Source organism: Carassius carassius, chromosome 3 (assembly GCF_963082965.1).
Source record: "Carassius carassius chromosome 3, fCarCar2.1, whole genome shotgun sequence".
NCBI classification, from domain to species: Eukaryota; Metazoa; Chordata; class Actinopteri; order Cypriniformes; family Cyprinidae; genus Carassius; species Carassius carassius.
In genome coordinates, this window is record NC_081757.1 from 19,711,292 (window position 1) to 19,728,357 (window position 17,066).

The 17,066-nt window shown below is 36.6% G+C and overlaps 1 protein-coding gene across 1 annotated transcript; it reads left to right on the forward strand.

Annotated features, from left to right (window-relative positions):
• The first annotated feature begins 3,830 nt into the window (after window positions 1–3,830).
• Window positions 3,831–6,900, forward strand: LOC132122567 (troponin I, fast skeletal muscle-like). The gene is made up of 7 exons (XM_059532947.1): window positions 3,831–3,921; window positions 5,698–5,739; window positions 5,836–5,872; window positions 5,964–6,092; window positions 6,170–6,259; window positions 6,343–6,519; window positions 6,611–6,900. Exons 2-7 carry the CDS (start codon window positions 5,732–5,734, stop codon window positions 6,698–6,700), a joined length of 531 nt encoding a protein of 176 aa, XP_059388930.1. The 5' UTR covers window positions 3,831–3,921; window positions 5,698–5,731; the 3' UTR covers window positions 6,701–6,900.
• Window positions 6,901–17,066: the final 10,166 nt, after the last annotated feature.

Genomic DNA, 17,066 nt, shown 5'->3' on the forward strand with positions numbered 1-17,066 from the left:
ACTGTCAGCAGGTGCCAGGTCGTGCTGAAAAATGAAATCTTCATCTCCATAAAGCTTTTCAGCAGATGGAAGCATGAAGTGCTCCAAAATCTCCTGATAACTAGCTGCATTGACCCTGCCCTTGATAAAACACAGTGGACCAACACCAGCGGCTGACATGGCACCCCAAACCATCACTGACTGTGGGTACTTGACACTGGACTTCAGGCATTTTGGCATTTCCTTCTCCCCAGTCTTCCTCCAGACTCTGGCACCTTGATTTTAGAATGACATGCAAAATTTGTCCAAAAGTCCAGTGCTGCTTCTCTGTAGCCCAGGTCAGGCGCTTCTGCCGCTGTTTCTGGTTCAAAAGTGGCTTGACCTGGGGAATGCGGCACATGTAGCCCATTTCCTGCACACGCCTGTGCACGGTGGCTCTGGATGTTTCTACTCCAGACTCAGTCCACTGCTTCCACAGGTCCCCCAAGGTCTGGAATCGGTCCTTCTCCACAATCTTCCTCAGGGTCCGGTCACCTCTTCTCGTTGTGCAGCGTTTTTTGCCACACTTTTTCCTTCCCACAGACTTCCCACTGAGGTGCCTTGATACAGCACTCTGGGAACAGCCTGTTCGTTCAGAAATTTCTTTCTGTGTCTTACCCTCTCGCTTGAGGGTGTCAATGATGGCCTTCTGGTCAGCAGTCAGGTCGGCAGTCTTACCCATGATTGCGGTTTTTAGTAATGAACCAGGCTGGGAGTTTTTAAAAGCCTCAGGAATCTTTTGCAGGTGTTTAGAGTTAATTAGTTGATTCAGATGATTAGGTTTATAGCTTGTTTAGAGAACCTTTTCATGATATGCTAATTTTTTGAGATAGGAATTTTGGGTTTTCATGAGCTGTATGCCAAAATCATCAGTATTAAAACAATAAGACCTGAAATATTTCAGTTGGTGTGCAATGAATCTAAAATATATGAAAGTTTAATTTTTATCATTACATTATGGAAAATAATGGACTTTATCACAATATGCAAATTTTTTGAGAAGGACCTGTATATATATATATATATATACAGTATACACACACACACACACACACACACACTCTCTTACAAATAAAGGTGCTTAAAAGGTTCCTTACAGCAATGCCAAAGAAGAACCATTTTGGTTCCACAAAGAACCATTCATAAAGACCAATGTGAAGAATCTTCTTTCGCAACAAGGAACCTTTGATGAAACAGAAATATTTTTCAGATGTTAAAGACTCTTTATGGAACCATTTTGACAAAAAAGGTTCTTCTTGCATTGTGTAGCACCTTTGTTTTTAAGAGTGTGTGTATATATATATATATTAATGTTTAATAATTTTAGTCATTTAATCATTATTTTTAATACTGAAGGCTATTCATAAACATATCAAAACATAAACATATCAAACTCGTCTTCTCTATTTTCAGTTTGTAGTGTGGATCATTCATTGCAACATTTAATCTGATTCTCATATTTAAGAATCTGTTATCTCGAAAAATAATTTACACTACTACTGCCCACTGACTTGGTTTTAAACCTATATTATTAAAATGCACACATGTAAGTCAGGAAAATCAACATTTGAATACCCCTACTAATCTCGATTTTGGGACCTCTGTATTTATACAGTAAAAACCTGCGTACAGCACTGATTGTTACTAACTATGTTCATCATGTAATCTGTAATCAGTAATAAACTACAATTTGCAAGTAATCTATTCAACACTATTTGGCATATGTAATCATTTTTAATTACTAAATGTGATGAGAATAAAGACCAATAGTTTCAGGTCAAATACTGTATTGGATAATGAATTAATTACTTGCTAAAGTGTTAGAAGGAAGCAGTGACATTCTTGTTTGATTTTAGCAAACTGATAATCAGCACGCACATTTCCTTTGATACAATTAGGAGGCAATATTCTGGTATGCAGTTTTTACCCATATTTAGTAAGAATATAGAAACACACACACACACACAAACAAACAAACACACACACACAAAAACACAAAAACACACAAACACACACACTTAGTGGATTTAAATAAATATTGAAATATTGCTACAGTTGTTTTTGGAGCATTAGGATTGTGACATTATTTAAAATCTTTCATGCAGGTTTGGCACTGAGAAACATTTGTGTTCATATCAGAACATCTGTCAACCTGCCTAGTACAGCAGGGCTGAGCTAAAGAAAGAGTGTGTTCAAAAAAAGCATGGATTGCCTCATCTTCTTTTAAGAGAATTAGTGTTTGGGGGATCTGGTTGCTCACGCATACAGTCATTGCAAATGAGAAGGGTCGTGTCATAACTCTGATCGAACAGCTGATGAAACAAACCAGGAGCCAGTTGCTTTTACACAACCCATACTGTATGTTAAGACTGTGACTAAAGAACTAGTCTGACCAACTAGCAATTAGCAAAAGGGTAATCTGTTTTATTTTTCACATTCAAATTAGAACAATTCATGTTACTGATATAAATGTTTTGACCAATCTTATAGAAAAAAATTTGAATTTCTAACTTGTAAGTTTATGCAACCGGGCACTGCTCTTGAATACAGAATACAGAACTATTGTTTTCTAATACAGCTGGGAATATGGTTTTCTTGATAAAGACATTAAAACTGTAGAATTTCCATGACATTACTGCTGGTATTGGTCTTTGGAGGAATAAACACAACATGAATATTCTTGTTTATTCAAGATTTGCCCTTTTCAAGATGCTACTTTCATTTGTAGTATCAGAACAGACAAAGTTAGCCTGTCAAAAATTACCTACTAACCAATTACTTCACACCATCCATTGAGTTTGTATCTCTGCATATGTTTCTCTGAGTGCTATAGCTGTGGCTGAAGGAGTTCATGTGGAAATGTTCATGTGAAAAATTGGTTTGACGTCATGTCTTAACTATTTCAGGATTGTTTCTATCGGGGTTGGACTGGCAGCACCAATTGGGGTCTCAAATTGGGATCATTCATAAAGACACAGCTAGCATCGAACCCACCACGCACACACTCATGCACACATCTCCACATGCACACGTGTACACACATGTTGATGACAGCTTTGACACCCCCCCCCCCCCCCTTGAAATTAGAAGCCCGCTGGGACACAAAGTTTCTGTCCCACGGAAACTGTCTACTAAATGAAAGGCCAGTCAGGCTTGATGGATACAGTTTCTCCTGAGAATGACTAGTATATTTTTGGCTCATGTCGTGAATTTTCTGTAATTGCTGCACTGCAGTGGTGTCTAAAACATATTGCTTATTGATGAAAGGAGCAGAATATTAGCATATGGACCTGCAAGACAACATGTACATGACAAATTCTGTCATTTCTAGATATGAAGGAATGTTCACTTTTGCTCCATGAACTCCAAATACTTGACTGTTGTGACGAATTGGCTATTAACTGTTTGAAATGTGGTTCCGGCGTTGACAATTAAGTATAATTTTTTCCCACATGGATCTATATTTCACCAAACTCATTGATTTCTTAAATATTTGAAACTGTTAAATTACTTTTGTACTTCAACATATATATATACTGACCCAATAAAACAGAATGTCATTCAAGTTGGTCGTTAAAGTAGATTGTATATTTTGGTTGAATGTTTTGTCTCCTAGTGATTTATGCTTTTCAGAGTGCAGTAACTCATTAGGATACTGAGTAAAGTAAATAAGCAATAAAATAAGAAAACAATCTTGAAAGCAATGGTTATTTATATGTGTGAGGCTGGGAGGGGGAATATTGGCTTTCAACAGCATGAAGTCTCATTGGTCTGCACTGGACTCTAATTCCATAAAGAGTTAAAGGGTTTTGCTGAGCCATCACAGAATGCTATCAAAACCCTCTTTCAGTACAGAGGCTGCCCGCAGTTCCTGGTCTGTCCTGTTACCCAGAGTTACCCAGGTGAGATGTTTCTGACCTGTTACACATGCTGTAGAATTGTTGGATGTGTTTTAGGATGACTATACATTATTACAAAACTTTAAAAGAGAGGAACTCGTGCACATAATGGTAGAAGATAAAAAAAAAAAAAAAGAAATTACATGCGTGATCTCCTCTCATTATTGAAGTCTGATATGTTTTTTTTTAGCTTATACACTAAAAGTCATTCTTAATTTGTACAAAAGTTTTTAAGATATTTTTAACATTTCTATAAGCAAAGATAAATGTTTATAATGACTATATAGATGTGTTTTATGAGATGTGCATTAGTGGCATTCAAAGCGAAGGAATATGTTCAGTGATTAATAAATTACACTTTTATTTAGCAGTTGTTTTAGAAGATTTATTTTCATTGCAAGCCTAAGCATCATCTTGCATGCTGTGTTTCAATCAGACACTTGAGTTCAAAGTGAGGAATCCTCTTGGAGTAACCTGGGGTTAGGTGTCATGCTCAAGGGTATAATGTTAATGGCTTATAGAAGAGCCCTGGGTATTCAATTTACCGTAATTGAACCTTATGTAAATGCAGGATAATGTTTAAAATCCAGAAAAATGTCCATATTATCAAGATAACATAATACGGGTAACATAGAAGAGCTGAGGGAACACTATGTGCTAACATTTCAATAACCCTGAAATCTGAGGCCTCAGTCAATCCATCACCCCGCTCATCACTGCAGTTACGCTCCACTTATAGATCTTGAGAAATTCTGGACATATGGGTTTTAGAAATTTTGAGAAAGAGAAGTTACTTTGAGGATACTGAATACTGATACTGAAAGAGGCAGCATATAATGACAGAGAGGAGGAGGAGGAGGAGGAGGAGGAGGAGGAATGAGGTGGTCTCTGAATGACTGATCTGTTATCTGATACAGTTTCTGATTAATGTCTTTAGCCCTTCGCTCTTGATACAACACTTTGGATAATTTTACTCCCAGATATCAGCTTTCTGCTTCACTCACATGTATGTCACATGCAGCTAAATGCTAGTACTGGGTGAAACATAGCAGCATAGTCCTTTTGACTCCCAGATTTATTTTTATGGTCTAATATTTTAACACCAAAAACATCAGAAAGTTCATGTTGTTAAATATAGCTGTAATAATAGATTAGCCTACATGAGTTGCTTAACATTCATATGGGCATCAAGTTAATTCAATCTACTCATCCCATGAGGATCAAGGTAACATACAATATACTGTACCAGCAAATGTATTTACAGCATTATATGGTCAGGTCATATTGCTTTTTTTGTCAGTTTTTGGTGTACGTAAATAATTTATAAATAAGTGAATACAGAAGTGAATTGCTTCATTAACTGACAAAGCAGCCACTTGATATTCTCGCATGTGATTGGTGGGAAGTTCTCTGTGTAATGAATGAGAGCGTTAATTGAGTGTGATTTGTTTATAGCTGTAGTGCACAGTGTTAAAAGTGATGACTGTTGATAGTAGTACTCAGTGGCTGTAACTGAATAAGGAGTGTATGTGATGAACGAAGCAGAGAGGAGCTTAGAGAGACTGCGCAGCAGAATTTCATAATTTGAGATCAAATGTTTCTACTTGACTGCAAACCAGCTTGTCCAGGATATCATTAAGGCGTAAGTCTAAGTAACATATGAGCTAGAGAGAAGTGAAGTATACAAATCATTACATGGTTAATCATTTGCTGGATGTGTTGACTATCAAACAATGCTTGGACCATTACTCTTCAGGACAGTCTCACCCTGTTCTCTATATTTCCTAACAGAGGAGCACAACAAGCCTGCCATCATGTCTGAGTAAGTCTGCAAACACATCTTCAGCTGGAAAAGCACTAGTACATACACAGTGCTAAAGTGTTCAAATATGTTATTTCTCTCCTAAAATCCTAACAGAAAAAAGATGACCTCAAGCCGTCGGCATCACCTCAAGGTAAACACGAGCATTTGAGTCTGTTTGGTTTGTGTTTACTCTGAAGATTTGTGTTGTGATGCCTCTATCTTCTGCTCATTGTTTGTTCTAGAGTTTGATACTTGGTATAGCCAGGGATCTGATGACGGCTGAGGAAAAGCGGGTAGAGGAGGAAAGAGTTCGCTATATGGAGGAGAAATGTTCTCCTCTATCTCTGCCTGGCTCAGTGCAGGAATTACAGGTACACACGCATGAACTCTTTTATTATTATGGCAGTATTTAACTCAGTTACAAAAAAAAATTCTCAACTGTGGTCAGGATCTGTGCAAAGAGCTTCATCAGAAGATTGATGTGGTGGACGAGGAGAGATATGACCTGTCTGTTAAAGTGGCCAAGAGCGAAAAAGAGGTTTTGAACACATGGATTCTGTTCTCTCATTCCTTTATCCTTCATTGGTTGGACTTTCAGCAAATAACACTGTGTGTTTTTAGATTGAGGATCTGAAGATAAAGGTTCAGGACCTAATAGGCAAATTCAAGAAACCCGCTCTTAAGAAAGTACGCATGTCTGCTGACTCCATGCTGCAGGCCCTGCTGGGCTCCAAACACAAGGTGTCTCTGGATCTAAGAGCCAACCTCAAACAGGTCAAGAAAGAGGTCAAGGAGGAGGTGAGCGACTATAAAAACAGACCCATACCTGCCAAAGTCATTATTTCAAATATCATTTTTCATCTTGAAATTCTTTCTTGAATTATTTTAGGATAAGGATGCTGTGGGAGACTGGCGTAAGAACATCGAGGATAAGTCCGGCATGGGCGGCAGGAAGAAGATGTTTGAGTCTGATGCTTAAACAGGCAGCTGTTTTACTTGTGGAGTTGATTTCTGATGTTTTTTTCAGTTGCAAAGTTCGCTGTCAAAAAGTGCTTTTATATCCAAACTACACATCCAACAAACCAACAGTAACTAAGCTAATCATAATAATCTGAATGTTATGTACTACATGAGTGTTGATCCATGAACTCACCTTAACAAATAAAAGTAGTAAAAGAACCTCCGCCATCTGATCTGATCATTCCTCATATTCCCAGTTTCTTTGATTCCACTCATCATTCCCCAGTCCTCTCTCATTTTCTTAGCTTTTTCTTATCCTACTAGCAAAGTCATCCTCATGTCATTTATCTTTTCTCTTTATCTTCACTCACTAAAAGATTTGAATTATGCTGCATTGAATTGGAAATTTTTCAGCAGTCATTTTTACATCATAACTGAACTAATATCATCAATCATGGTGCTTATTGCTGAATGAGACCAGGCTGAGCAAGCAGAGATGAAGACTGTTCTGCTGCTTAACTTAAGCACTTCCCATTTTATCTTCCCTGTACTGTATGATCAGCAAATGTACTGAACTTACTTCTCTGTCTGCATTTTTTGTTAATAGGGCGAGATCAGAGGATTAAATTCAGCATGTGTGTATATGTATTATGTTTATATCATGAATCTAAGCAGTGCTATTGTGTGAAATGGTTACAGGACTCTGATTACCCAGTAATGAAGAACAGAAGAGCAGCCTCTGAGATGTGATTGAGAGGCCCAGCGGGTAAGTGACTTGAACAAATGTGAGTGTACTTGTTATACAAGTGTACAAGTTATACTTGTGTACAAGTTATACTTGTTATACTTGTTATACATGTTATACTTGAGTGTACAAGTTATACTTGTGAGGGCCAAATGTCCTTACATATATGGTGAAAAATTTCACGACAACTGACATTTTATAAGGCTCATGTGGATCTCAAACTCATGTTCTCAGACTGAACTACTTATAAATCAATTTATGGCTTGTTATCTAATTATTTGTCATCCATCATTTGTATATAAAAAACAAATTTTTTGATAATATAGGTAACATAGGTAAACTAATGAAGAAACGTCTCTTGATGGGGGATGTCTCAAAGCTCAACACTCAAGTGTTTGTCACTTCATAAATGTATAAATAGATGACATGTCACTAAATAACTATGTGGGCATATACAGTACCGGCATGTACAGTTCAGCTTCTAATGCAATAAGTCCACACTGCTGTATTATAGTGAAATAAACAGGTTTTGTATTATTAATTTACATAGGCAAAGCCAATTCAAGGATTTCAGTTGCAGCGCAGCTCAGCCCCCAATTAGGGTATGATATATTTAATAGTTTGTCTTTATCAGAGTAGGTTCATATACTAACTCTACTGCTGTGTTCCAGTGTATTGAATTGATAGATGGGTAACTTCACTTGTGAAACTACATGAGACTACGCAATTTTTTCTTTCCTGTACAAGCAAGATAAAAACACACATAAACACAAATATATACACTGCATTTCCGTTGTGTTTTATGGAAATGTTCCATAGTTAAACTGTATTTTCTAACCTCTTACCCTAACTCTACCCCTAAACTCTCTGCTATTTTAGATTTTCAAAAAATTAAAATTTGAATGATTTATAAGCTTATTTCCTCATGGGGACCAAAAAACTGTCTTCACAAGGACAAGGATTTTTGATATTTCCATCCTTGTTGGGGACATTTTCTAGGGTATACCTGAACCACACACACACACGTTTTTGTGCTGATAACTGATATGACCAGGGGTGACACTATGGTTTCTGTTCCCCCTGAACAGCATATTGTGTGGGTTAGCATTTAGCATAAAATTGATTTAGGCACTGCAGTAGTAGTAGTCAATTTATTTACTTAGTTTAGTTAATGCAACTAAGGAGACTGAAGACCTCCTAAAAGGGCCTAGTAACAGCTCTGGGCTATGCTAACAATAATATTAAATATTTATTTATCAAATGTATTTATAAAACATATCAGAAAAGTTATGAGTACACAGGGTCCAATACAGTACATTTTGAGGTTTGTTCACTTTACCAACATTCAGTTGTCATAACTGTTTTAAACCACACTGCGTTTGTAGTCTACGTGTTTCTGCATTCATTTACACTTGAGAGATGCTGAAGGACTGTCTGCTTAAGCTCAACTCCCAAAGTCTGACAAAGGTCATCTAAAGTTATTTTATAGGCCTAGACATTTGCTGTGGTGCTCAAAAAAGTATCTGAGGTCCCGGAGCAAAATAGCATTTTTGTGTCTGTAGCAGTCAGCCTTTTCTTCTTCCACAATGTAAGAGTCTTATTACAGAAGTGTTAGAAAAACAACAGTCTATAAAGTACAATGGAGATTTTTAACTCTGCAGTGATGGAATGGCAAAGGTGCTGCTGATGTTTTAAGCTATTTGTATTATAAAATGTAACAGTAATAATTTCCTAAATTTACCAAATTACCAAAATATAAATTTTACTTAAGTGAAATATCGTATTGTCCAGATGCCAAACGATGTCTGACGCCCTCATGTGGTTGTGAGGGGGAAAAACACAAATTTTAATGGAAAAAAAAACAATGTTACACAAAAGAGTGAGAAAAATATATGTTCATGATTGTGAAATGATAACATACTTCATTAGTATACACTAAAATTAATTGGAGAGACCCAGAAGAGTAAAAATATACAAAGGTGATCATCCTCAAACTGCTGTATGTAAATACAAAAGGTCAACATGTTATAATATCGACTGCATCTTTTCTGTAAGTTTATATGATCTGACAGAGGCACCTCTACAGAAACTCGTACACTGCATTTGTGAGTTCTGCTCAGAGAGCTTTTTGAAAAAAAATCTTCTTCCAAGGACAATAAAAATGACAACATACTACAACTGGTTTTCAAGAAAGCATAGCGGTCAACAGAGAGAACAGTCTGGGACATTAGTTATAATTTGCACCCGAAAGTGTTGAATACAATATTTGTTCAAATTGGACCCACCTGTTCTGAGCGAGTGTGCAGAAACAGAAAAATCTGCCTCTCTCATGGGTACAGTTTTGTTACCTTTCATCGCCGCCATGATGCGGGAAACGCCCAAATGTTTCTGTTTGCAGACCAATGCCAAAAACAGGTGTTTTCAGCTATAAGGGCCTAGGGACAATGCCAGCCTTACTTTATACAGTATTGTGGTATGCAACACTCCCAGATAGCAAGCAACCAATTAAATAATGTTGATCACCCAAAATTGAAAATTCGGTCATCATTTACTCACCCTCATGTCGTTCTAAATCTGTATGAGTTGCTTTCTTATGTTGAACATTGTGACGATGTCATAAGTCATCTTTAATCTTTGGGCTATGCCCTGTGTTTTGTTTGGTTTATATTATTGATATGAATGTTTGTTTTCTATTGTTTTTTTTTGGGGGGGGGGGGGTTATTTTTCTGGTCTAAGGTGCACATTAGGTCAAGAAAAAGAGACACCAAAAAGAGTTATTTATTCAAAGTTTCAGTTTTATTTCCTTACCTTTTTACCTCTGGGCTCTTGAGGGTTTGGGTGTGAGGGTTTAAAGGGTTAGTTCACCCAGATAGCAAAATTATGTAATTAATAACTTACCCTCATGTTGTTTCAAACCCGTAAGACCTCCGTTTATCTTTGGAACACAGTTTAAGATATTTTAGATTCAGTCAGTGTACTGTTTGAGTGCATGCATTACTCCGGGATATTGGTTTGTTTTATCTCAGAGGGAGTGTCAGCCACATTAAACAAGTTAACAGCTTAAGTCATTTGTGGATTAATGCGTGTTAGAGATGCGAACTGTTTAAAAGTTCAGTTCGATTTGGTGAACTGAATGATTCAATCGCGAACCGGATATCACAAACTGCTTTGTTTTGAACTCTCTCACACAACAGACACGGAAGAGAAGACAATGCTGAATAAAGTCGTCGTTTTTGCTATTTTTGGACCAAAATGTATTTTCGATGCTTCAAAAAATTCTAACTGACCCTCTGATGTCACATGGACTACTTTGATGATGTTTTTCTTACCTTTCTGGACATGGACAGTATACCGTACAAACAGCTTCAATGGAGGGACTGAGAGCTCTTGGACTAAATCTAAAATATCTTAAACTGTGTTCCAAAGATAAACGGAGGTCTTACGGGTTTGAAACAACATGAGGGTAAGTTATTAATTACATAATTTTGCGATCTGGGTGAAATAACCCTTTAAGAGGAAGTGCGTCCTTCCTGTTTCCTGTTTTACAGGAAATGTAAAAAAATACAATCAAATGGAATTCTGGGTAATGTAGGCATTGTCTATTGGCTAGTCAGAGCAGGAGGGTCATCGTTTGTTTATTTTGAATGTGTGTGTATATGTAAATGTATTGTTCAGTTTGAATGTATTTTTGTAATGTTGATCTTTGATGTTGTTTTGAACTTTATCTTCAATTGAGTTTATGTGGCTGTTTATATGATTTTTCTTTTTGTGGGTTTTCCTATAATTTGGGATGGTTTGATCCTTGAGTTTAAAAAGGGCAAACTTGGCCTCTCAGGGTTTAGTGTTGGTTGAGGCCTCCATGAGGAGAGTCAATTTTAATGTCTCCAGTGTCAGATGTGAGTCAATAAACTTCTTTTGACTGCAAGCAAGTGTCTCCCCACCTTTGTTCTTGTCATGTCTCCACAAACATAAAAGAAAACATTTTAAAGATTGCTGGTAATCAAACATTTTTCTACTAAAGACAGAAAATAAGTCCAAAGGAATATACTGTATGAATGAATAGGAAAAAAAGCAAAACCATACTGGAAATTCTGATGCACCAAGTATCACTTTTGCACCAGCAATTGATGTTGAAACAATACTGAGAAATCAAGAGAAAATCAATGAAAATGTCACAACTATAGGCGAAGTGTGTGTAAGGCCAAGGGGACTTGCAATGGCCAATCAGAGGAGTTATCGTTGAAACAGATAAGTTTTGTTGAGTGCGTGCTCGTTTGCTGACTGAAGTTCGCTCTTGTGAATTCTCTAGTCATAAATAATGAAGCGCAGATGTACGTACAATGTAAGTAAGATATTAATTTCACAGATTCAGTGATTATAATGATAGTTTTGTTATTCAAATCGTGATGGATCAGTGTTAGTGATAAATAATGTCACTATCTATATTGCCAGTCTTCGATATTTAGTCCAAGGTTGTCTTCCCATGCCGGGGAATTATGACAATAATTTGCTTATTAGTATGGTTAAATTGGATTATCGAAGGTAAGCAGCAAATTAGTTTATAAAATGGGATTAAATAAATTATATTTGTATTATTTAACATATTTTAATTATTGCAGCTTTACATCATATTCTGAGTTGCTTTTAACTGTCTTTTTTTTTTTTTTGAGGAAAACTAAACACTTTTTTTTTTTTTTTCTGTGAGTGAGATGAATAAATGCATGTTCACATTTATTATAGAACTAAAGTAACATCTTACTCCCGATTTCTCTTAACATGGGTACAGGAGAGATTTCAATCAGTAAATGGAGGAAAAAAACTACAGTTACTTATTTGAAATTTTTTCTTGTAAATTAAAAAGTAATGCGTTACTTTACTAGTTACTTGAAAAAAGTAATCTGATTACTTAACTCGCATCACCCCCAACACTAGTCTTTCAGACTGACTGCTGAAGGTGTGGAATGGCAGCTTTCATTGGCCAAGGCCCGCCCATGAGGCCGTTTAACAGACATGTCAAACAACCAATCACAGTAGGTTGCGATCAGCGGCACATTTCGGGGGGTAGAAATGTCGCTACAATAGAGTGGCAGAACTATGATGTCACTTTGTAGCCAAAAACCCAGAAGCGAGTTAACATTTTAGCACTTCCGATTCCATCGTCCCACAGTCAATGGGTTTTTTTGAATGGGATTTTGTTTAAATCCCTAAAATAAGGTCCATGGTTCACACAGCCTCAAGATACTTTCACATTTTTATTCTATGACATAAAATACACCAGTTACCCCACTCGTGATTTTTTTTAAACTGTTAAGTTTCTTAAAAAAGACAGTTGCTAATAAGTTGCTAAATGGGACTACAGGGGCTGTCAGAGACATAAAACGTCATCACGACGAACAGTTTATAAATGTACAGTATTTTCTAGTCGTAGTATAATTTGTAATACAATTAATGGTAGAATAACAAATTAATAGCTTCCTGCACTTATATTATCGGTCGACAATGTTTTTTTGTTTTGCCCTGAAATGCAACACAAGTCTTCAGATGGAAGATGCTTGTTATATCACTTTCCTACTGATATGGAGACTCTGGGTTCACACATATTCCGATTATTCCATGTTAACACCACATTTAATGGCTTTGTCACGGTGAAGTGAAACTTTAACGATGCATGCTTACAGCCATGTTAAATTTAAATGATTACAACTGTTACGGAGCACATAGATCGAGGATTTTCTAGAAACAAGGATAAAATAACATTTTGTGTAACTTACCCACCCTAACAAAGCTGAAATGTGGTACTTTATTCACTAAAATAAGTTTATCCTTACCATATCCAAAAACTCGCTCACACTGCTGTTATTTGAATTTTATTGAATCGGTTGTGGAGACACATTTTTAATTAAAATATTCATATTAATCAAGGATTTATTTACTTTTAATGCTTTCATTTAATTTATTCACTATACTATTTATTATTAATGCCTCATTTCAGTTTTAGTTTGGCTCTAGTTTTGTATTTATTCCAGTTTAAATGAAAAGGTTCATGTAGCCTGGAGTAAAATTCATACTCAGAGTAAATCGTTTTCACTGAACGTTTTAAAAATAAGTTTGAAAAAGTTGTGGGAATCGTGGTGGTGGTGACGCTGAAGGCGAGCGACCGTGGTGGTGTAGTTAGCCTAAGTTTAAGTTCTGGCGCTTATATTTAGGCTTCAAAATTCATCAAAGTTATATTATTTTGTGAAAATTATCTTGATGGACAAAATGTGTAAGTTTCATGAACTATGGTTGAACACAGAGTTTATATCTTGAGATAATCCAAAAGTGTTAACACACTCGCTTCGAACTGGAATCATGATGAATATCCAGTGATGTCCACTTCGCAGGGTACTTATGGTCAAATAGAACAAATGTCTGAAGTGATAGTAGAAACCTAAAATATGCAGAGCGGGGGCGCAAGGACTGGAGTTGAAAACCACTAAATTAGACCCCTGAGAAGTGCACAAGCAGAACCAAAATGAGCGTTTACCAATCAGTGCTTATTTTCAAACTATAGTACAACTGGCGTTTTTCAACCCACCCCTAAACCAGATTAGAGCAAACTGGCTAAAGCAAAGCGTCTGAAAATGCCCAACGTAGTCTGACACGCCCCACTGACTGAGACACACCCACTAGTGTTCTGCAGAGACATAGCCTATACCTGCATGATCTTGTGGTTATCAACTGCAAATCAGTGTCACTGTCTTACCCATGTGTGCTAATCAAAATTTCAATGCTGATCCAACATACTTCATAAATTTAAATGTCATAATGATGGTTTGGATCAAAACTCAACCTTGTCTCAGTGTCACCATGCTATCTGAGTTGTCACTTTAGTCTATAATGCACCAGGAGGTGGCAGGTTGGAGTCAGAGTTCAGCAGGAATATTAAATAAATATTTTATTACAATGAAATACAGTAAGTGCTCTCTCTTGCTCAAACATATTAAAGCCCTGAAGTAACATGTTAAACCATAGCCCAAAAATTAACCCCCCCCCCCCCGTCCACCCCCCCCCCCCCCCCCCACATGTGGACAGATATCGCCCCTTAAATAATTTTTGACTTGGTTAATTGGTCACCTCCCGCTTTTTTGTCTCATGAAATGTATCTCTGTCATTATTTATATTCTTACAGTTTTCCAATCAAATAATAATGGGGTTCCTCAAAGTCATTTCAAGAATGGACACCTGGATTTTAAAATGCCACCTGGTGACAAACCTCTTGGAGCGATCTGATATCTATTTCAACAGATTGAGGATGTTTAAGACTTGTGAACAAGGCTTCAATAGAGCACGTACTTATTTATGTACTTTTTTTTGCAAAGTCTCACTGTTTGTATGTTTTAAAGACTATAATCTTTTTAGCCAGCATAGTTTTGAAGAATACAAGTGTATAATTATAATAATTACAATGCAATTGTGAAGTATATATGTAGTATGTGATCTAAAATGTGTCTGCAGAATGTGTTAAGTGATATTTCTGTCATAAAGTTGGAGTTTCCGCCTGTTTTATTGCTAAACACTGTTGCTAGAGAGCACAACATGAGAAAACAGAGATTACAGCAACAGAAGTGATAGTCTAGGGTCCATCTTAATTTCTTACAGTTCTTGCATTTGCAAGAAACGCCTATATTGAAAGTGTGTCATATTTCTCTGCTCATTCCAAGGATTTAGTAAAAGATGTGGGTCAGGTGTGTTTGCATGTTGTACACAGAGGTGGGTAGAGTACCCAAAAACTGTACTCAAGTAAAAGTAAAAGTACTTCTAGAAATATTTACTCAAGTAAAAGTAAAAGTACTAGTCTTGAATAGTTACTTGAGTAAGAGTAAGAGTATCGGATAAAAAAGCTACTCAAGAAGTTAGTTACTAGTTACTTTGGGTCATATATACTGAGCCTATTTTTATTTAGATATATAGATAAAATGTATGTAATGTATGTGTGCGTGTATAAATGTATATATTTCATCAGCCTTTACTCCAATTTATGTAATTTATTATAAAACCCTGTCTGTTTACTTAAGTAACAGATATAGGTTTCATGCCATAACATATTTTTAATACGACTGACTTTATATTAAATGTGAATTTAACATTGAAAGTTCATGTGATATAAATATTGCTTCTAATCTTTCATTGTTCAGAAAGAGAGCAAATAACATTTACATTATTAAAGATCATTTTCACTGACAGTCTAGATTTCAATCACTCTCAGAAACTCCCATTAAAATCACTGAAACTGTTAACACTGTGAAATCAATATCTTATTTACAGATTCGTACATACACACATCTGCACTTTGTTGTTTCTGACGAGAGAATTCGCCAGAAAGAGGTATTCAATCAGCGAGCGAGTGAAGGAAGCACCGGCATTTTAGCGATGACTCATCTGAACACATCTGATTGGCCAATGCTTTAATAAGCTCAAAATAATCATGTGAGATTGGTTATAATGCGCAGCGCTGTATAAACGCATCTATCTCTGGCTCAGCGCCAGCAAGCGATCACAGATCTGAATTTAGCAGCTGATGATATGACTTGCTGAACGTACTCGCACCAGTGTGATTGTATTAAAATTAATAAAATCTTAATCGGCTATTTTTTGTCTTTTGGAAGCTGCATTCAACTTGACTCCCCTCTGTAATAAGCCACACACGTACAACAAACTAATGTCAGTGGTATCGTGTACTGTAATCGAATGTAGCCCAAGTTATTACCTGTTGAACAGTAGACAGCACACGCGGTGTTCATCTAATAAGGATCTCCATCGCTAGCAAATAATATCCTTTGCAGATTTGCTTTAAATTCAGTGCAGTTCCAGCCACGTTTTCAACGCTCTTTCTGTTCTTAAACGTTACAACTCCGAGTGAACCACTTCAGATGCTCAGCGCGTGCGGCAGGGAACTGAACGACTCATTCAAACTGATTCATGAACCAATTCACTTGTTTGCCAACTGGTTTGATCAAGCCTTTGAACAGAATTGACTCAAAAGAATGAATCATTCGCGAATGGGCATCGCTCATTGCCCAGAGAAAAGTAGACGGCGTGTTTGGAATAAACTGAAGCATTTATAACATTTATTGCATTAAGATAAAGTAACGAGAGGAGCGTCGCCCACAGTAACTAAGTAAAAGTACAGATTTTTCCCCAAAAATTTACTCAAGTAAGAGTATAAAGTACCCATCTTTAAATATACTCCGAAAAGTATTCGTTACCCCAAAAAATTACTCAAGCAAATGTAACGAAGTAAATGTAACTCGTTACTACCCACCCCTGGTTGTACATTGCACCAAATGCCCCCACAAAGACAGATAAAAATGAAATTACCTAGACTGTATGACCAGTTAACATTTACAAAATTCTTTTTTAATTAAAATGCATAAATATTTTGGTAATAGGTTATGTAAGGGGATCGAAAGCATCATTAGCTAAATATAAAAACAATACAGGTTAGTCGCCACGATAGAATGAGAGAAAACAAATGTGTGTGTGTTGATTGTGGGGGAGGGAAGGAGAGGGGGAGTTGGGATTTGACCTTCTCATTGGCTGAAAAAAAGATCTGCTTCCTTAAAAAGACTGTAGAAGCCATATGGGAAACCTATATAAA